General features: G+C 55.0%; 7 protein-coding genes across 7 annotated transcripts; 2 read left to right on the top strand and 5 right to left on the bottom strand.

The window, feature by feature from the left end:
* Window positions 1-308: 308 nt before the first annotated feature.
* Window positions 309-1,488, top strand: BBK36DRAFT_1137618 (hypothetical protein; the record flags this gene model as incomplete). Its single annotated transcript, XM_024893182.1, has 5 exons — window positions 309-426; window positions 489-582; window positions 965-1,042; window positions 1,134-1,261; window positions 1,427-1,488. The coding sequence occupies 5 exons, from the start codon at window positions 309-311 to the stop codon at window positions 1,486-1,488; spliced, it is 480 nt and encodes a 159-aa protein (XP_024754294.1).
* Window positions 1,489-2,570: 1,082 nt separating this feature from the next.
* BBK36DRAFT_1155756 (hypothetical protein) lies at window positions 2,571-4,770 on the bottom strand (the record flags this gene model as incomplete). The annotated part of the gene is made up of 2 exons (XM_024893862.1): window positions 2,571-2,593; window positions 4,587-4,770. 2 exons carry the CDS (start codon window positions 4,768-4,770, stop codon window positions 2,571-2,573), a joined length of 207 nt encoding a protein of 68 aa, XP_024754295.1.
* Window positions 4,591-5,660, bottom strand: BBK36DRAFT_1134127 (hypothetical protein). Its single transcript, XM_024892204.1, is given in 4 exon segments — window positions 4,591-4,736; window positions 4,751-5,401; window positions 5,499-5,569; window positions 5,636-5,660. The coding sequence occupies 3 exon segments, from the start codon at window positions 5,638-5,640 to the stop codon at window positions 4,806-4,808; spliced, it is 672 nt and encodes a 223-aa protein (XP_024754296.1). The 5' UTR covers window positions 5,641-5,660; the 3' UTR covers window positions 4,591-4,736; window positions 4,751-4,805.
* A 2,617-nt stretch (window positions 5,661-8,277) lies between these two features.
* Window positions 8,278-10,615, bottom strand: BBK36DRAFT_1108274 (hypothetical protein; the record flags this gene model as incomplete). Its single annotated transcript, XM_024889345.1, has 4 exons — window positions 8,278-8,345; window positions 8,414-9,267; window positions 9,366-9,547; window positions 9,611-10,615. The coding sequence occupies 4 exons, from the start codon at window positions 10,613-10,615 to the stop codon at window positions 8,278-8,280; spliced, it is 2,109 nt and encodes a 702-aa protein (XP_024754297.1).
* Window positions 10,616-11,381: 766 nt separating this feature from the next.
* On the bottom strand, window positions 11,382-12,638 carry BBK36DRAFT_1176194 (Undecaprenyl diphosphate synthase; the record flags this gene model as incomplete). Its single annotated transcript, XM_024896002.1, has 3 exons — window positions 11,382-12,008; window positions 12,092-12,351; window positions 12,420-12,638. The coding sequence occupies 3 exons, from the start codon at window positions 12,636-12,638 to the stop codon at window positions 11,393-11,395; spliced, it is 1,095 nt and encodes a 364-aa protein (XP_024754298.1). The 3' UTR covers window positions 11,382-11,392.
* Window positions 12,639-14,761: 2,123 nt separating this feature from the next.
* Window positions 14,762-18,395, top strand: BBK36DRAFT_1176198 (family 63 glycoside hydrolase; the record flags this gene model as incomplete). Its single annotated transcript, XM_024896003.1, has 8 exons — window positions 14,762-14,860; window positions 14,959-14,989; window positions 15,059-15,176; window positions 15,243-15,339; window positions 15,477-16,104; window positions 16,166-16,625; window positions 16,697-17,941; window positions 18,029-18,395. The coding sequence occupies 8 exons, from the start codon at window positions 14,762-14,764 to the stop codon at window positions 18,393-18,395; spliced, it is 3,045 nt and encodes a 1,014-aa protein (XP_024754299.1).
* A 770-nt stretch (window positions 18,396-19,165) lies between these two features.
* Window positions 19,166-20,276, bottom strand: BBK36DRAFT_1107387 (OSCP-domain-containing protein; the record flags this gene model as incomplete). The annotated part of the gene is made up of 4 exons (XM_024889246.1): window positions 19,166-19,279; window positions 19,344-19,436; window positions 19,593-19,904; window positions 20,115-20,276. 4 exons carry the CDS (start codon window positions 20,274-20,276, stop codon window positions 19,166-19,168), a joined length of 681 nt encoding a protein of 226 aa, XP_024754300.1.
* Window positions 20,277-20,426: the final 150 nt, after the last annotated feature.

The raw sequence follows: 20,426 nt of genomic DNA on the forward strand, positions 1-20,426 counted from the left end.
TAGTCGTTGTTTTTGCACGAGATTCGGAGACGAGGGCTTAGGTCGTGGGATTTGTACTGGGCCCGTGGAAGGTCAATGTTTTAGTCTGGGTGTGGCGCCGAAGCTAGCGGGAGTCTGTATGTAAGGGCTTTTGCAAGTGGAGAGGCGAAGGTTTTGGGGCCGCCTTCTCGAAGAGCGGCGATGGCGGCGATGGACGATTTGTTTGTTGGGGGGGGAGGATCCGTCCACTCTCAGCTATGCCTTTTCGTTCGATATAACGGCTGAAGACAGTGAAAACTGTAGGCGTATCGCTTCTCTCTCGTCGAAATATGGTTTTATCGTCGCAGCAAGCCACCAAACACAAACGGAATCTGAATTCGGGGCGGGGAGACGGAGGACGAAGCGGGCTTGCTGAGGGCACTGGCAGCGAAAAGGGCACAGAACGCAGTACGTAAGATGATGCAGACGGCTGGGGCTTTTCTCTCTCACACGAAAAGAACAATGAATAGGCTCAAAAGAGGGTGAAAGGGCGCTTTTACGAGGACGAAGAGAAGAGGACCTGTCTGGTGGCGGCGTCGAGGTGGTTCTGGGGGATTTTTATGTGTAAGTCGAATGTCGTCCGAGTCGGACAGGGGGGGTGTGGGCCTAGCAAAGAAGGCTTCGCAGCTCTCGGAACCCTTTTGGGTCTAAATTTCTCCCGGTCGCGTCCTTGTTGCTTCTGGCGCTCAGGGGCCGAAGGGGGGAAAGCGGAGGGTGTGCGAGTAGGAGAATGGGAAGATCGTGCTGAGGTGCCTAGACGACGGCAGCTGCAAAGCCCAATCAGGCACCCCATTTCTGTGCTTGACGAGCTGGAGTTGCGCCTGTGTCCCCAGACTGGAATTGTTGATGCTTCGAGCTTAAGGTATTGGTAACTTGGAAGTTCAGTTGTGCCCTCTTCTCGTACCTGTACTTTTGCCCGTTTGTTGGCAGAACTTGAACTTGACAGCTTCTGCCCCGCGGCCAATGCACCTGCAAGAGCCCCAGCGGCGCTGCTCCTTGCGGTACCCGTACTTTCTCACCCACAGTAAATGTCATGCAAATCGAATGCAAAAGCACCTGCGGAGTGACCCGTCCGTCCTTATTCCCACCCGAGCTCTTACGCAAAGGCACCCCAGGATTTGCGGCATCGCGGCGGCCGGAGATGCTGCTCTTGCGCCACTGATCCCGCCTGGACGACAGTGGCTGGCCGTTTGTGACGAGGGGCCCGTCTGGAGGGCTGCCGCTCAGGCACTTCTCAAGCACTGTAAGGTCAGAGCTGGAGCCGCCTGGCAGGGGGGGTAGCTCCAGGGCTGCACTGTCGACTGGCGCTCCAGGGCGGGAACGTGCTGGCACGCGGCGCTCGCCATTAGCTCACAGCACGTCTGGATTGTGTAATGAAAACCGGTGACTGGATGCTGGCGGCCGTCAGGTGAGCAGGACGCTGGGAGCAAGTGCCGCTTTTTTTGGCTTGGGGAAGTTGGTGCAGATTGAAGGCAAAATGAAATGAAATGAAATTGACGAGTCGGTTCCTCGAGGTGAGGCGAGGGGGTGGGTTGATGGACTGATGCAATCTTGGGCAAGGGAGACGCAAGAATGAGGAAGCATCTGTTGATGAAGCTGTGAAGCAGTATAATAAATCAGCGTCACAGTGTCATGTACTTATCCATACGAACAATGAGCAACATCAAAGCCGTCAGCATTCATGTCATCTGTTGATGAAATGCTCTCACAGTTCCTGTTCCATGCCGGGCAACTCATCAGCACTCAATTCCTCCCGCTGGCTGTGGCTTCAACCTCTGCCAACTCGCAGCACTCGCAGTGAGCACTCCCCACGTCATGTCCCATAAAAAACAAGACAAATACAAAGTCGAGCTAGTAGTAGTAATAAGAATCGCTCCGGGCTCGGGAGGTGCGGTTGGTGTGACGCTGCGCTGGTTCGAGTGCCGTAATGGAAACTCAGCATCTGCCAAAGCTTCTCTCTCCGTTAGCTTCGTTCAGTTATTTTTACATAATCACTCGCCCTCAAGGTTGCTTCTGCCTCTTGGTCCCCTGGTCACTCCAGAGACTCAACGTTAACCTTGAGAGAAAAAACTTGTCCTCGTGATCCATCTCGTTGGTGCGGCCAAGCCCCTTCCATCCAGCCATCTCGCTTGCCCACACTGCCGGGAAAGAGCTGGTGCTCCGTCCTGTACGATGCCAAAAGATGCGCAGCAGCCGGGCTCCTGGTTGACACGCCACCCCTTGAATGGGGATTGACGGATCGCTCTCTCAGGTACAGGTACGGAGCACCGGGACAGAGTACGCGGAGCTGGCGAAGGGTTACATATTTTGCCCTGTCTTGTCCTGTCCTGTCCTGTCCTGGTGTGCTCATCTGACGATGCATCGATGCGACAAGCCAGCGGCGAGACAAGCTTCCCCGTGCTGGGGGTCCGATTCGCGCCTGGGATTGGTCAATGGCATCGGATCGGGCACGCCGCCGTAACCAAGGGACCAGAAGTGAGAGAAAGAGGTGAACAAAGGAGTCATGTTGGAGGCAGTTGTCGAGGCAATTCTTCATCGCCGTCCTCCGTGCCTTAGTCTCGGATGCCTCGCTCTTCTGGTGTATTCCTGTTAGTGTTCTCCTCTCAGCATCTGCTCCTGTTCGTCTCGTTACACGGAGCCCTCCGGCCTCGCTCGCTCCGTCATCGAGCTGGTCACGAGTCCGAAGTGCTGCGGTTCTGGTGTACGAAATTCCGGTGCTGGGTCTCCCTACCGTCCAGGCGCAGACACATTCCTCTGACCATTGCCTAACAGCTTATTGCACGCCGTTGTCTCCGTGTCGTGATGATACTCGGTGTTAGCAGCACCAGCACCAGCACCAGCACCAGCACCAGCACCAGACTCGGCCATCGGATACGGACGGCATCGTGCCGCTGCCGGCGTTAACAGCACCGGCGGCATCAGCATCAGCATTGCAGGATCCCTTCCCCGTATTACATGTAATCGTGCTTGTACGTACGTGAAGCAGTCAACGTGGGTGGAACACTGATGACTGCTGGCAACGCCAATCGCAGGCCCCGGCCAACGCAGCAGCCGCAGTGCCGACAGACGAGCGAAGCTGCGAGGACACGGGGTTGCTGCTGTGCTCCCTAGCACGCTGCATGACCTGCTCGAGGCTGTGAACCGAGGCCAGCCGGCGCCGATGGGCCCAGATCCAGATGATGGATTCTTCCCTTTTTTTTTTTTTTTTGTCCCTTCTGGCATGGCATGGAATCCGTCTGTACCCCGTACTCCGTGCCTTAGTGCCATCTCTGCTGCTAATCACACGCCCCTCGCCCGCTCGAACGCTGCGAAGTCGGACGCTGACCTCGCTCCCAGTATGTAATCAAAATGCCTGAAGGGAGTACCGATTGAATGGAGTCATTGGGGCAATTGCTGCTGCAGCACAAGACCGTTCGTCATTGAGGCCAACGGTGAAGTGACCAGTCTCATTTCCAAACTGGACAGGAATGCGAATATAAGGCAGAGACAGACAGCAACCGAGACGTGGCGTCGACTTACAGACGTCATCCAGATCGCCTGCAGCGAAACCACCCCCATCCATCTACACAACCCACGGCTCAATCAAATCTCTTTATCAGATCCCAAACCACACCCGCGACCTATGTATTTTTCCGTCTCCCTTATCAGATACATGGTTAAAACACGGCCACTCAGCAGCCTCCAAATGCCGTGCTAGAATTTAACCTTGATTTTTGTCTCTATTCCATCTCCCTTTGGCCGCTGCATTGCCAAAAATGGTAACTGCTCCTATTCTGGGGGGGGTTGTCTGGCATCCTTCCCACTGCCCTACCAACTGACCAGCCTTTGATACTGCTTCATCCTCGGAGATGCAAGTCCACGGAACTGATGCCGAACACGGTCACACCAAATGAAGTACCAATTCACTCAGCAGGCGAAACAAAAGTTCGCACAACCACTGCCTGGTCTGGCGACATGGGCGGACCAAGCACTGCCCAACACATGTTCCGATCCGATGCATCTCGCCCTGCTTCTGCCCGTCCCTTATCACGTCTACCTACAGAGCAGCCTCTTACAGACCGAAACAGCCTCTCATCACCTTTTGCAACTTCCCTCCTTACACAGCAGAGCTCATCCCTTGCTTCATCCCACTGGCATGCGGCAGTTCTTCGTTGCTTTTTTTTTTCCATCTTCAAGACGCCCCCGGATCGACGATGCGGATGAGACGCTCGCTGGTGTCCCCATGGCCGAGACTGTCACGCCCATCGGCCGTCTCTTTTCACGATGCTGCAACTGGAGGAGGCTCCTTTTTTCCCAACTCTCTGCGTTTCGTACCTACTACTGACTTTACATGCTTTGTACCGGTACATTCGTCCTCGTACATTCATTCTTTCACTTACGCCCACACAAAATCACATCATACCATTGCCCCCTGGCGCCACCTGCAAGGGAACAACCCAGATCGAGAGAGTGTACGACTAATAGTAGGTAGCAAAAGAAGAAAAAAAAGGCACTGCAACCCAAATGGTGACCCAGGAACTTTTTATTTTCAATTACTATGTATAAATCCTGTAAACGCCGAAACGAACCAAACCCAACGCTGACGAGTCGCTGGACCCATGAGTAGTAGGCAAAGGTAGTGCTGCTTCCTGTATGACCAATCACCCACCAGACTCCAGCAATGTAGTGCTTGTAGCAGTCTCTCCAGGCCGGCCCAACGGCGGCCAGACCCGTCGTCGTCGTCGCCGTCGTCGTCGTCATGACCCAAGCCATGATGAGCCCGGCCACGTTGCTGCTGCTGCTCCCGCTCAGTCCTCCATGTCGACATCCTCGTCGTCCTCGTCTTCGTCGTCGTCCTCCTCCTCGTCCACCTCTTCCCGAACCGTACGCACAACCTCCTCCTCCACGCCGCCATCCACCCGGACCTTGACCCTCCTCTGCTCCCCGCCAAAAGCCTTGACGGCATTCTTCCTCGTCGCGAGCAGCATCTCCGCCTCCTCCTCGACAACGACCTCGTCCCCGCCGCGCTCCGCCGCCAGCTCCGCCAGCCTCTTCTTCTCGCTGCCCCGCAGCCGCGGCAGCAGGTGCTCGTTTTCGGCGACGAGCTTGCGCGCGGCGGCCAGCTCGCGCTCGCGCTTGCCGGCCATGCGCTTCTTGTAGAAGACGCGCTCGCGGCGGGCGCGGATCTCGCTGACGCGCTTGATGGCCGCCAGCGTCTTGGCCGCCAGGTCGCGGTCGTAGCGCACGGGCTCGTTGCGCCGCGCCGCGAACTGCAGCGTGCTGTCCACCGTCATCTCCTTGCCCGCGTTGCGGCGGTAGGCCTTTGTCCACTTGAGCTTGCGCGGGTTGCGCTTCATCTTGTAGTTGCGGTTGCATTTTGATCGGCAGAATCGGAATGCTTTGCCTAGAGAGCGAGGTAACATTATTAGCCGTCGATGCCTCCTTGATTGGTTTCGGAGCAAGGTAAGTGAGTTCGTGATGGGGGAACATCGTCCACTCACCATCGTTTCTGACAAAGGTGATGCCCTTGGAAGGGTAGGCCGGCCGGCCACAGAAGCTGCAGTCCTCAATCCTATATTGTCCAGGTCAGAAAAGGGCAAATTCCTCGAGTCCAATTCGCCATCCATATAAAACATACCGCATCGTGGCTGTCTGATGTGGATTGTGTGTATGTCAAAAACAAAAAAAGCTGGGTATCAATCTATCAGTCTTGGGGAGGTTTGGTTCCGCCTCCCGCCAGCAAAATCTCTGCCATAATTTTTTTTTCCGCCACTAGTCACTTATCGATAAGCCAGGTTTTGGCTTTCATCCAGCCACATCTCCAACGGCGCACCAGCCACAACTCCTCGTGCCCCTCTCACACCCCGCCCCCGAGCTCCAAACAACTTTGTTAGACCTTGTCTCTTCTCTTCTCACCACTTCTTTCTCTTAGTATCTCCTCTCTAAAAGAACGGGCTATACTATACTGCCGCTAGCTTGGATCCGTCCATGCGGCTCTTTCTTCTTCCCACCCCTTTGCAAAAAAAGAAACATAAAAGGAGTCGCAACCAGCAAGGGGTTTTCTTTGCTGCCAAACTAGTCCGAGGCAGGCTAAAAAAAGAAGGGCCTAGAATTCTGCTTCCCCGGATTTTCGTTATGTAAATGATCGGATGAACCAAAAGGCATCACGCGGAGCGCTAACAGACGAGGTTCCAAGACAAGAAGTGGAAATCCAATGCCAAAAGGACCTCCCTTAGTTTGCAGTACGAGTTGAAGCGAGGCCCATTGATACCTTAGTAGTACTTGTCTACAGGTCAGCTTACCTCTCTCTACACACTCTAATCTATGGCTCGTGATGTTTGCTTTCTTTTGGGGGGGTTTCTGTGTGAGTTGCTACAGCGGTGACAGGTGCAGGGAAGCAGTCAAGAGAATGGAAAGGTGAGAAATTGCTAGGGGGTGCGTGTGAACAGCACAGCATCAGTCTGCTTTTTGGCCCCCCGTGGACGATGGGAGACCTGGATATTCAGTTACGGAAGTGAAAACCACCACAGAATGTTGGGGCGGAAGCGCATATCGCCTGAGTAGCCAACTTTGCCCCCTGGTGAGAAAGATCCAGCTCGACTCCAGAAAAACATCCGCAGGCCCCCTCCCCGTCCTCGCCCTCGCCCTCGCAGGAACCAGTCCCATGGGACTTTTCCGTCGTCTGTATGATGCCGTGCCGTAATTGCCGTGTATATTGGCAGCACTTTGGTTGTGTTTTTGTGTCTAATGAGGGCATGTGTCGTGTTCCTGTTACTCGTGGTATTAGGAGAAAGTGAGGGAAAGAGAGTCGACCGTATTACTCCCCTGTGCTACCCACCATACGGCTTCTATTCCGTAACAGATTACTCGGGAGTCTATAGCCTCGTTTGGTAATGAAACACAAACGACTCGTCCTACTACCTTGGCATATGGGGTATATCTAGTAGGTAGTACATATACGAGATGCTGCAACTCCATATTCAAATTTGTTCCCCCGCGGATTCAACCTCCCAACATCCTCATCATACATACGATACAAACATACTCCATAGAAACCTCCATCGACTCCATATTCCCCATACTCATACATCCCCCCCCCGGACACATCAAATCACTCCATCCACGAAACAAACCAGACACGTAATACAGATTTCCCTTCCCTTCACAACTAGCACGCCCATTTCTTTCCGCTCTCCACGTCGCCTTCATCAGAAGCACAACGTCCATCCATTGAGGGCCACACCTTTCTATTAGTATCCCACCTAACCTTTCTCTCTTACTCTCTACTGATACCACCAGTCACTACTCAAGCCCGAGAGCAAAGGTCGAATCGTGTCATGCAGAGCTGCCTTTGAGCTATCCTGCCGAAAGCTACCTAACCTGCATCCGCGTTACCTAATGAAAATCCCAAATCATCCGTTGCTTCTTCTTCGCCCAGCTTCAACCGGCAGGAAGTTGATAGAGGGCAAAAGAAAGGGAAAAAAAAGCCAACAAGTAAAAGGGCAACAGAACCCCAAAACCGACCGCTCGCATATTCCTCCGCCACCCTGGGCAGGGACGGACATCCCCCTGGGCCAAATATCTCATCTATCAGACAATGCTGTTGCTGCTGCTGCCGCTTCATACTTCGACAGCGTAATCACACATTTGCTCTCATCGCTTTCTGCCCAGTGCCCTGCCCCCCCTCCCGTTTCCCACGTAGATCCCACAAAGCGTGCCTCCCTATTCCGTGATTGCGACGCCAATAACGACATATGCATATATGCTTCCAACAGGCCCCTGCCATGAGGTAATGCATCTCGCTCCCTTTGTCAGACCTCGTGCCTCCATCGAAAAGTCATCTCATACACCAAAAGACAAGAGAGAGAGAAAGAAAGAAAGAACTGCATAGATCCGAAGCTGGCGTGAATACAATCCGTAACAAAAGCTTGATATTATGTGTGGCCGAATCCTATGTGAACAAGCAAAAGAACGCCCCGTGGTCCGTGTGAAGCTGAGCATGATCGTGCATGCCAGTCTCCTATAAAAACAGGAGAGTCAAAGGACAGAAAAAAAGACTGAAAAAAAAAAAAAGGAAGGTGGAAGTAGGAGAACAACATGAAGCAAGTTGGAACAAACGCCGGTCAACTACCCAGACCGAAGACAGAAGAAATCAAAAATCGAAAGAGGAGCTCAGACAGCATCTTGCAGCCTGCCGAAAAGCTAGCCTCGAGAACTAAACCGGCGTTTGTCTTCCGCAAGCTTGACCAGCGTCTGCTTCCGTAACGATACAGCTGTCGACTATCGGCTACCGTTCTTTTTGCTGCCCACCTTGAGGCGCTCTTTGCAGTCGGGGCAGTACCACTTGGCTATCAGGCGTCGTTAGCATCGTCTGTTCTTTACTTGATGGGAAAGAAGAAGAATGAGACAAACTTACTCTTTGAACTTGGCGGAACCTTGAGGCCTACGCAAGCCAAATGGAACCACTCGCGAGCACAGTCATCAGAATCGCACGCCACCATGGCGCCGTAGCTGATGCTGTTGCAGTAGCAGTATGTAGCTTCGTCCGGATCAACGTCTGCGTCGTCGTCGCCGTCGTCGCCCTGCATGCTGCTGTTTCCATCTTCATCCGCGAGCTGGGCCACAGCTTGTGTCCCCGCGGCGCCCTTCTTTTGCTGCGTCTTCTTGCCATTGCCCATCGGCTCTGCATTGCGCGTCGTCCGAGGCCTGGCAGCAGCCGCGTCCTGGAAGCTGGGCAGAGCCGGCGTGGATGGTTTGCTTGCTCTTCCGCTCTTGGTCGTGACCGTACCCGTCTGCGGCGTAGGCTGGGCCGGCTCACTCTTGCGATCGGCGTCCTCTACCCTGCTGTTCCTGCGACTGGACGAGGTGGTAGTGGTAGTGGCCGTAGCAACTGGAGTCGCCGTGGGCTTATCGTCTACTCGTTCCGCCTCCTTCGGCAAAGGCTCAGTCTTGACCGTCACGGGGGTTTCCTTGTTAGACTCGGAGTCGTGATTGGGGCGTGGCCAGCTTGCAGCCGAGGAAATCTCGGGCGTGCTGGCCATGTTCCCATTCGCCTTTTTGGCTGCTGACGAGGATGGCCTGGCCTTGCTGGCTTCTGAGTTTGACTGTATAGAATTCTGTCGTGCGCGAGACGTCGTCGGTCGGGGGGCGGGCGTGGGTGCCGCTGCCGGTGCGGGCGACGGGCGGCTCGGTGGTGCCTTGGTCTCTGGAAGGGTTCCCAAAACGGGAGAGGACGCAGCTGAAGGAGACATGGTGGCCGATAGGGCATTCCTGCAGAAAAGCACAAGGGGGTCAGCATCTTCCTCATAGTAGTTTGGGTAGGTCGAAAGAGGGATGTATTAGGGAAGAGAAACAAGACAGGGACATACTTCTTCTTGGATTGGCCGCTGCTTGTGGGCAGAGCCTTGCGTTTCTTCGGCACCTCTGGGGCCGGTGTTTCACGAGGGCTACCGGTAGGCTTCGCTTTGGACGCATTGTTACCGAAGACGAGGCTCATGGCACGCTCCATGGGGGGCGCCTCTCCCCCACTGGCAGCGGCTTTCTCCTTGTCCTTGTCCTTGTCCTTCTCTTTGTCCTTTTCTTTCTCCTTGTCCTTGTCCTTTTCCTTGTCTACCTTGCGCCTTTTCTGTGGCGGGTTGCCGTTGGAGGAGGCTCCGGTGGTGATGCCTAAACCAACATTGTTACCCTCAGCCGTCTTTCGAACTTTGCTCGAGCTGGATTTCTTGTTCGTGCCGTCCTTGTTCCGACCGTCGTGGTCATCGGCTTCGGAATCGAGCGCATGCGTCTTTTGGCTCCGCTTGGCCTGCACGGCTTGCTTCCTGGCATCGCTCCGGGCGGCCGCCTGTTCCGCCAGAGCTTGTGCGGCTGCCGAAATGGCCGCCGCGCCATCGCGTCTGGATCGCTCGGCCGCCTGCGCCGCCTTGCTGTTGCGGTTCTCGGGGTAGGCCCAGTGGGTGGTGCTCCCCCATTTGGCCTCGTCGCTGAACTCGCTCTCCAGGTAGGGCCACACGTCCTCGACCCGGGCCAGCTGCCTCTGCAGCGCCTCGTTCGCTGTGGAGATGACGTGGTTCTTCTCTTCCAGCGACACGAGCATCTCCTGTATCTTGATCGCGGTCTGGCGGAACAGCTGGCGGCGGTGGAGGTTGGAGGGATCGAACACGCCGCCGCTGGCCTCGTCGGTCGTCGACGCCACGGCCTGGCTCTGCTGGTTGAGGGCAGCCCCGTTGGAGCTCGTCTGGGCGCTCATGGGCGCGGATTGCGGCGGCGCCGTGCTCGAAGCGTCATTGCCCGTCCGCGCCTCGGGAATGGCGATCGCCCTCGCGGAGGCGACGAGCTTGAACAGCTGCTCCTGGGGAGCGAATATCTTGGCGTCGACCTCTTTGAGCAGCGTGAAGTGGCGGACGAGCTCTTTGGGCAGGGCGGTAATGGTGTCGGCAAAGTGGGTGATGGCAGGGAAGATGTCAATGGGCTGGTCGCCAGCTGGGCCGCCCAGCGAGTCTCTGGGCCCGGAGCGGGCAGCCGTCGCCGAGCTGCGAGGAGGATTCGTGCGCGTCTGGCGGACAGGCTGCGACCGCCGGTGCGACGGCGCCTCCACGGCGGGCGCCTTGGCCGACTTCATTGCTGGCACGGCGAAGGGGGGGGAACGGCACGGCTGATGGATGTGGGAGAGATTCTGTGTGTAGAGGGGCGACGGACGCTGGCGAACTTTTCTCTACCCTTCTCTAGAGGGCGGCGGACGGTGCTAAACAGGAACGAACAGTAGAAAGACGCCTCGTATCGGAGACCGGCTAGGCCATCCTGCTCTGGATCTGCGGTTGGAGAGCCAAATCATGCGGGTGAGGCGTTGCAAAGGGTCGGTGATGCTGGGATCAAGCAGCAGAAAATCGTCGACTTATCTGGTGCTGAGTTTGGGGAGAGGAGCACAACTGCAGTGGCAGCCGCCTGCCGCGAGATACGGCGGTACGTACCGCCGGGTCTGCCGTTCCTGGACAGCTAGCGGCGCATGACACAGCGCGCATTGGACCGAGAGAGGAGCTGCCATTGGCTGGTCGGATAAACTGGGCGCCGAGATGGCAGAAAAAGTCCCACACAGAGGCCGGTTATGGCGTCAGTCGAGCTGCAGAGACATGGCGTGCATTGTGAAGCCGGGCTTGTGTCAGTGGCTGCAGTGGGAATGCCGTAGACGGCCTCTTCAGTGCGAGCTTGCCTACAATTCTCGCTGCATCGATGAGTAGAGATATAAGATGCAAATTACAGTCTAAGGCGGCAATGCATGGCGACAATCGAAAGGGAGGCCTTCAGAACCAAAAAAGAGCGCCGCGTGATACTAACAAGTGTATATCGTGTGAATATGCCATGCCTCTCTATAGAACGAAACGGGGTATCGTCGCCATAATCACTCCATCATGCTTCGCGCCTTGCTGCTCCTCGACCTGCTCGCGGGATTCTCCCTGTCCGACTGCTTCTGCCTCCATTGCCACTCCAGGAGAACCCATATAAAGTCCTTTAGGCCGAAATCTGGCCAGAGGCACTCGCGGAAGAAGATGTGCGTGTCCTGGTGGCATTGCCAGAGCATAAAGTCGCTCAGTCGTTCGACGCCGCTTGTCCGGACGAAGATGTCGAGCGGGGGGTCATCGGCAGTGTATATGTGTCTCTCGATGGTATCGACGGTGATGTTGTCGGGATTGGGCAGCGTCGTGGAGCCGTACGATCCCGACCTCATCAAGTGAGGCTCAGGGGAGCCCGGAGGCAGAGTAGCAGAAGAGGAAACGTCCTCGTCTCCATATGGGTCCTTGTCGTCATACTCGCCGTCGTCGAGCGCTTCATCGGGGATTGTCGGCAGCGGCTCACGGCCGTCGAGCTGGCTGGACAGGATCTTTTGCCTGATGCGCGATGGCGAGAAGGGCGTGTTCTTGGGCGGAGTTGGGGAGAGGAACTCCTGCACGGTCGATCGAATGGCAGTCGTCATCTCGGCCCTCGAGGTGTAGGGGAAGCAGATGTTGAGGACAGCCCTGGACAGAATTGGTCAGCCATGTTTGTCTCCAAGATATTGTAGGCCAGTTGTAGGCCCTTGATTTAAGGGGGCGATGCGTACTTGTTGTTATGCTTCGTCCTCGCCACGGCCTTGTCCATGACTTCCAGGACATCATCGCGTATCAACTCACGCTGGCCGAGGATCCGGACACAAGCCCCGTAGCGGTCGAGAATGTCGCCGTAGGTGGTCAGCTGCTCCAGCTTGACCTTTGCGAGCTGCATGAGTCCCTCCACCTCGTACTTTGGCCTGTTGAAGTTTTCGATGCTAAAGGCGTAGACAGTCACCACCTTGACGCCGCACTTGTAGCAGACTTCCATGATCTAGAGCGGCCGTGTTAGTCGCCAAGAGGCTCCAAGTAAGGACAGCGCTGGAGGTATGGGCAACAAACCCTGGCAAGGGCTTCAAAGCCACGGTGGTGCCCTTCGACAGTCTCCATGCGGCGACTTCTGGCGTAGCGTCTGTTGCCGTCCATCTCGAAGGCCACATGTTGAGGGATCGGCCCCTGCTTGAGGGCGCCAATGAGCAGCTCGCGGAGCTGGTTGATAGCCCATTCCCCCGGTGGTGACTCGAGTATCAGTCTGCGCAGGAGTGACACCCTGTCGGTCATGTTGAGAGGGAGACTGAAGGCAGAGAGGGAACAAAGAAAGGGAGTTGCAAAGAAAGGTGGACGGTGCTCTATGGAGAGGGAGCCGAGGGCGCGGAATGGGTCACTTCTTTTTCTTCGTCTTCGTCTCTTTTAATTAGGAGGATTAAAATGAGGTAGGACAGAAAAGGAAAGGCTACTGGGTGTAGTTGTAGAAGACGGAGGGGAAATTCACGGTAAACGAGAGCTTCAATTCAGTGAAACATGATGGCTGGACAGCAGTGACAGACGCAGGTCGGAGGATCTGGAGGCAAATGACGCCCGATACTGACAGATTTCGTCAACAAGGCCGCGAAAATGGTTGTGGCGAAGCTCTGCAGCTCGGTTCGAGTGAGGTCCAGCGGGAGGCTCAACCTGAACTGGCCAGATTTGTTGGTTCAGGTTCAGCGGCCTTATTAGCGCCGTGCCGGCCCTGGAGGCTCTTTGGTGGCTCGGAGATCTGGGACAGGGGCCAATCGAGAGCAATTGATGCGACCCCTGCGGGTGGCAGAGGCAATGGGATAATACGAGCTCACTCTATTTGACAAGATGACCTGGAGTCCACTATCATATGCTATTCGCTCTCTCAGTTCACTTGTCGATTCATCCTTCCAGTTCTTAGCATTAGATAGTGTACATACAGCTACCTGGGGCCTTGTCTTCTCAGCTCTGACCCTGGCCGTCACCAATTCTTCTTGCTGCAAGCGACAGTACCCGACAGAGCCCTACAACCCTACATGTACATACATACCTTACCCCTACCTCACCCTTACACCCCTACCTCATCCCTCCTGGCTTCAGCCTCGGTGGCTGACGGCAGTGCCTGACTTGCGTCTTGAACATTCCGGCCAACGTCTTCTTGACGATAACGGCGATGCCTGATTATTACTGCCTCTCTGCGGGCGTTCGTCCATTGACTGGTCCAGTGTTAGTGCTTCAGTCATGGGCTATCAATCACAAGGCTGTTCGTTATCCGGCCTGTTTGTTCCAGGCAAGGCTAAGGTAATAGGGCCTGGCTCATGTTTGCTGCTGCTTTGTTAGGCCGGCTCCAATGTTTTCCCCTGAGCCAGTAACACGGCTTCTGACGTCACGGCAAGATACCGCGGTCCAAGTCCATGCTTCTTCTCCTCACGAATCTCACTGCCTGCCTGCCTGCCTTTAATTCTCGCATTCAACTGCAATGGGATCCGGCTAGAGCCCTCATGCAATGCAAAACAGACAAGCAGACAGACAGACAGTTGGGCAAAAACTGCCATGCAGCGCTGCTGCGAGAAAAGCTTGCTTATCAACAACCTGCTTCCAGTCGGAGCTCCGCCATTGGCCCCTGCGTTTCCTCCGGGAGGGCTTGAGAAGCGACGTCATGGTTACCGGTGCGTGACAGCAAGACTCGCACCGTTTGAGGCGTCTGTCCCAGCGCTTGCAGGTACCGTGGCGGTAGCCGTGACCGCGCAGCCTTGTTTGGTCTCAAATGAATGGCCGCCATGTGGGAACAAGAGACTCAACTCGAATTCTCCCGTTTTATACGGATGGAATCGAGGTGCTGCCGCTGCATCCAACTCCATCGGCCAGCGTCCAGCCCATAGGTATCCGGTTTATGGTGCACTACGACTACACCATGCTGGACATTCCCACTCTTTTCCGGTTCCACGTAGCCCCGAATCGTCATCACGTCAGTTCAGGTTGTTAGGCACCAACACGCTGCAGCCCGTGAACCGCCCAGAAGGAGGCCCGATAGGTGGTGCAACCACTGTAAGCTGCCCGCTATACTGTAGCGCGGGCTACCCAGTACAGTATCCCAGCATCCCTCACCTCCAGTTTGCCCCTCCATCATCCCGCCAGCCCCACGTTGGACTCGCGCCTCGTCAAGCCATTGAACCCGGCCCAGGTCAAATCAAGCTCCCGGACAGACGAAATAGCTCAGGTGCTGATAGGCTGCTGCTTGGAATTGAAGCACGACGCTTGCTTACAAGAATCCGAGCTCCAGCTCCCTTTTCTCCTTCTCCTTCTTTTCCCAGTTCCTCTCTCCTTGATCCCCTCCCTGCCTGTCTTCTCCTGACCCCCGCAGGAACACCGGCATAAACGGTCTCGATCCCAGAACACACGGCACAATGGTCGTTCACGATGGCCACGAGTACCTCACCGAGGAGGAGAGGCGATTGAAGGAGGACCGGGAGCGAACCAAGTACTGGAAGAAATGGGGGCCTTATGTTGCCGAGAGGCAGTGGGCAACAGGTACATTGGCTCCCAGACGGACGCAAGACAAGGAGATACGAGTGCTAATTGCCTGTCTGTAACAGTACGAGAGGACTACAGTGCCGACGGAGATGCCTGGAGCCGTACGTATTCCTGCATCCCATTCTTTTCCTTGCCACTTCAGAGCTGAGACTAATCTCCTGCGTCCATAGACTTTACACACGACCATGCACGATCCCGAGCTTTCAGGTGGGGTGAAGACGGCATCGCCGGTGTCTCGGATACACATGGATTCCAGAACATTGCCTTTGCCTTCTGGAACGAGGAAGAGTATGCCATTCCCAACTCCGAAGCCTGGTCTTTCGAGGCAGAACATGGTCCTGATCTATAAGCCAGTCCCTTTTTGAAGGAGCGTCTCTTTGGTCTGTCCAACCCGCAAGGAAACCACGGCGAAAGCGTCAAGGAGGCCCATTTCCATGTTGATAACACTCCTGTAAGCCAATATCGTCCTCCTCCTCTTGCTATGAAACGTGCTAACTCACCCGACCAGACTGTACGTCTTGATATGTCACCGCCGACGCCCCCACTCTCCCTCTTGCAAGTGGCCCCTCTGATATTGACTGGATCCAGCACTCCTACATGAAATTCCTCTACAAGTATCCCCAGAAGGCTTTCCCCTACGAGGACCTCCTGAAGGAGAATGCACGAAGAACCAGACAAGACAAGGAGTACCAGCTCCTCGACACTGGGGTGTTTGACGAGGATCGATACTGGGACATCTTCATTGAAACCGCCAAGGAGGCTGACGATCCAGATGAGCTTCTCTTTCGTGTGACTGCCTGGAACCGGGGCCCCGACCCGGCCCCCCTCCACATCATTCCCCATGTATGGTTTCGAAACACCTGGAGTTGGGGCCGAGAGCCGGAAGACAAGAAGCCTTCTATTGCGGCCCATACTGAAGACTCGGCTAAATCCACGCACTGGAAGCTTGGAGACAGATACTTCCTTCTCTCTCCCTCTCCCGGTGTTGGCACGTCGGGACAGGATGTCCTCCCCCAACTCATGTTCACCGAAAATGAGACCAACAAGGAGCTTCTTTATGAACAGCCGAACGAACAACCCTACGTCAAGGATGCCTTCCACAGGTACATCGTTGGCGGAGAAAAGGGCGCCATCAATCCTGCCCAGAAGGGCACCAAATGCGCAGCCTGGTACAATTTCAACGAAGACGGCGGTGTCAACCCCGGTGAATGTGCCGGTAGGTGATCCCCCTCTTCTTGGGCATACCATGCTTGCTTCAAGCTGACAAAGAATCGCAGTTGTTCGTTTCCGATTTACCAGAAGAGACGAGTCGTATTTAGATGAGGAAGAATTCGATGACATTATCGACAAGCGCAAAGAAGAGGCGGATGAGTTCTATTACAGAATCAGCCCTCTTCCTCTGGCTGACGATTTGCGCAACATCCAGCGGCAGGCCTTCTCCGGCATGATGTGGACAAAGCAGCACTACTACTTCGTCTGGGACCACTGGGCAAAGGGAGATCCCGGCCACCCTCCTCCGCCCCCAGAACGGATGGGGATTCGCAACTCACAGTGGAAGCATATGTATTGCGATGACATCCTGTCTATGCCCGACTCTTGGGAGTACCCGTTCTTTGCGGCCTGGGACAGCGCCTTCCACTGCATTCCCCTGGCCATGATTGACCCTGACTTTGCCAAGAAGCAGCTTGACCTGTTCACCAGGGAGTGGTACTGCCACCCCAACGGTCAACTGCCTGCGTAAGTCATCTTCCTCCACCCCTTACGTTTGATATCATGATGATGGCTGGCAGTGCTAACGATACTCACAGATATGAATGGAACTTTGGTGATGTCAACCCTCCCGTCCATGCATGGGCCACATTCAGAACCTTCAAGATTGAAAGGAAGCTGTACGGGCGTCAGGATCTTGATTTCCTTGAGCGAGTGTTCCAAAAGCTTCTGCTCAACTTCACTTGGTGGGTGAATCGCAAAGACGCCGAGGGCAAGAACGTTTTTGAAGGTGGCTTCCTGGGACTCGATAACATTGGCCTGTTCAACCGCTCTGAGCCGCTGCCCACGGGAGGCGTCCTTGAGCAGGCCGACAGCACCGGCTGGATGGCTTTCTACTGTCTGTGCATGCTAAACATTGCTCTTGAGCTGGCCAAGCATCGCCGCATCTACGAGGATATTGCCTCCAAGTTCTTTGAGCATTTCATCTTCATTAGCGATGCCATGACCTTCCGGGCGGGTCAGAAGGATGAACAGTCTCTTTGGAACGAGGATGACGGCTTCTACTATGATGCCATCTCCTGGGGAGGCCCGTGGCTCCAGCAGCTTCCTGTGCGGTCACTGGTCGGCCTCATCCCCCTTTACGCAACCGCGACTCTCGAACCGGAGCTTATCAACAAGCTGCCCTCGTTCAAAAAGAGAGTGGAGTGGTTTGTTCAGAACCGTTGTGACCTGGCCGAGAGGAACATGGCCAGCATCAGGAAGAGGGGCAAAGGCAACCGTATTCTCTTGTCAATCGTCAGCAAGGAGAGGTTGGAGAAGATCCTGAAGAGGATGCTGGACGAGGATGAATTCTTCAGTGATCACGGTATCCGTTCGCTGTCCAAATATCACAAGGAGAACCCCTACTCCATGGAGGTAAAGGGTCAGGAATTCAAGGTCGGCTACGTTCCAGGAGACTCCGATACTGGACTTTTTGGCGGCAACAGCAACTGGAGAGGGCCAATCTGGCTTTGCGTCAACTTTTTGCTCATTGAATCGCTCCAGCGGTTCTACCTCTTCTACGGACCTGAATTCAAGGTCGAATGTCCCACCGGGAGCGGCATCTACATGCATCTGGGCAAAGTTTCCGAGGAGATCCAGCACCGGTTGCAGCATCTCTTTGCCCGAGACGAGTACGGCAGGCGTAGCATCAACGCTGGAGATGATCGCCTCGACTATGATGAGCACTGGAAGGACTACCTCTGGTTCTACGAGTTCTTTGATGGCGACACTGGACGGGGTCTTGGTGCCAGTCACCAGACTGGATGGACTGGCCTCATTGCGCGGCTCATTCATGATACAGGGTGAGCTTTTTCTTTGCTTGTTCTACTTTTTTTTTGTCTCTCCCCCTCCTCTATGTATTACCGTATGCTAACTCGAAGGGGCAACAGTGTCAACTGCCGTCTGCCGCAGACGCCTCGGACGCCGTCCGTTGGTATGGCGCACTACTTTGACGACATCTTCCAGAGACACGTCGACAAGGGAGTTCCTCACCAAGGCGGCCGGCGCCACATCAGGCGGTCTTCGACAGCTCGTTCCATTGCTGCCAGGAGCGACTTTGATTCATCGGTCAACGGAGACGACGATGCTCGCTCCGTCACCAACTCTGTCCACCCTGACGACCCGGAGAGGCTCAGAGAGAAAGAAGAAGCGGACAGCCACATGCACCGGTACATTGCCGACCAGCTCGAGAGGTTCAAGGAAGGAAACGGAGAGGACGCGTACGAAGGGGATGAAGTTGAGACTAGGGCTTCGTAAGGTAGTTGGCTGCTGCGCCCTGATCTCTCTTTCGCCGCATGTCTATGACGGGGGAGGGGGGATTTTAACAAGATGATAAACGGCTTCTTTGGAACAAATAAAATTGGTGTGTGGGCTTTGAATCCGCGATTTTTTTGGTATCTTAGAATTGGTAGGGGCAAGGTGAGAGATGTCAATTGGATTTCCCGTTGAGAATGAGGGAATGCAATCTGGTTTATGCTTGAGCAACATGCATTTTGGCTATATATGAACTCTCTTGGCTATTCCTCATAGTATGTTGCGTACATGAATGCGAATCAATCGTTGCAAGAAATGAGCTCGTTCGGATGAAGGGGGGACAATCTCTCCAATTACAGGCCCCTTTCAATCTTACAGGTACAGCTTCCCATCACACAGTCATCTCACAACAACAATGAAAGCATCATCAACATGAAAAATATGGTAACACAGAAAAGCCAATTCTTCCATCTCTGTTGAGTTTAAAAAATGAAGAACTTTGCTTTCTATTTTCGCAACACGCCGCTGCCACCAATTCAACAGCCTTAATCGCGCAACAGCTCACCCCCTCTTTTTCTCCTCCTCCCCCAGCTTGATGAGCAAATAGCCACTCTCCAAGCTTCAAGGACTCTCTCTATACATGTTTGGTGGTAAGGAGCCCCCCCCTATTTGGTGAGAACAAAAAGGAACCTGGTTCGGATCGGGCCATTGGTTTCAATCTTCTCGTTTTGTTTAAAATAATTCTTGGGTCATTGTTTATACATGATGTAAATTTACAGGTTGTCAGTGAGGAGCTTGTTCATCTTGGCGATGCGGGAGGAGACGCTGAGGTCAATGGTTCGGTCGCCGACCTCGACGATGAGTCCGCCGACGATCTCGGGGTTGACCTGGCATTGGCATGTTAGACTGTTGCTCTAAAGAAGATACGGAAGATGGGGAGTGTGTGCATACCGAGTTGGTGACCTTGAGCTTCTTGCCCTGGCCGACGTAGGAAGACTTGGCAACGGCGTTCTCCAGACGAGACAGAGTCTTGGGGTCAAGAGGCTAGATAGAATAATTCCGTGTCAATAACTGCGCCATCAAGAACGTGGGCATTGTTTCTCGGTACATCATCGCCATCGTAGTAGCGTCATCGACATCGAAAATACGCCCCAGAAGGGGGGGAAATTGTTCCAAAAGCAAAAGATGGAAAAAACGCACCTGAGCACTGGTGACAGTCATCTCGACCTCGCCCCTCGCAGCGGCGATGATCTGGCTGAACTTGTCGGCGACGCCCTTGAGCAGGCCCAGGCGGTTGTTCTCGGCCAGCGTCTCGAGGAAGTTCTTGAGCGTGGCGCCGCTGGAGCCGGCCTGCTTGACGAGCTCGGCGACGATGGCGGACTTGTCGGCGGGGGTCAGCGTCGGCGCGGCCAGGATCTTGGCCAGCTTGGGGTCCTTCTCGAGGAGGCCGCCCAGCTTGGCGAGCTCTTTGGCGGTGGCGTCGAGGGTGGACGTCTTGGAGGCCGCGGTGTACTAAAAATTGACGCAAAAAAAAAAAGGCATCTTGTTAGCCCATCCGTGTTCTATAGTATTGGCGCGGTGTTTTGTGTGTTCGATTCGTGTATGGTGTATGGCCGCAGCGCTCGCAAAAAAAGTGTGCAATTGGGCCTCTTTGGACACTCAAAGAGCAAACAACAACAACAACCGCCTGAGTTTTCAATTCGTCCCGGGAAGTCGGCGTACCAGAGCAGTGGCATAGGTGCCGTCGAGGCCAAAGACGGCAATGGGCGGCTTGACGTCGCTGGAGGCGGCAGCAGCAAAGGTCCGGACCGGGGCGGCGCGGAGGGCGACGGCACGCTGGGGGGCAGCAGCCCGGAGGGAGCGGAAGACTTGTCGCGACAGCATGGCGGCTGGTTTGAGGTCGGCGTCGAGGGGTGGTGAGAGAGCGATCGGTGTTCGAGGGTTGGAGGTTCTGCGATGCGGCCGGCAATTTTGGTCCGTGGATGCCTTGCCGCACGGGTGAGGCACCAACTTTTTTGCTTATGTAAGGCACTA

The sequence above is a fragment of the Trichoderma citrinoviride genome (assembly GCF_003025115.1).
Source record: "Trichoderma citrinoviride strain TUCIM 6016 unplaced genomic scaffold BBK36scaffold_1, whole genome shotgun sequence".
Lineage (NCBI taxonomy): Eukaryota > Fungi > Ascomycota > Sordariomycetes > Hypocreales > Hypocreaceae > Trichoderma > Trichoderma citrinoviride.

Bases quoted from the DNA above. Each gene is read 5' to 3' on its own strand.
- BBK36DRAFT_1134127 (XM_024892204.1), bottom strand. The intron at 5,402-5,498 runs GTGAGTGGACGA...CTCGCTCTCTAG, and splicing joins CACCTTTGTCAGAAACGATG to GCAAAGCATTCCGATTCTGC.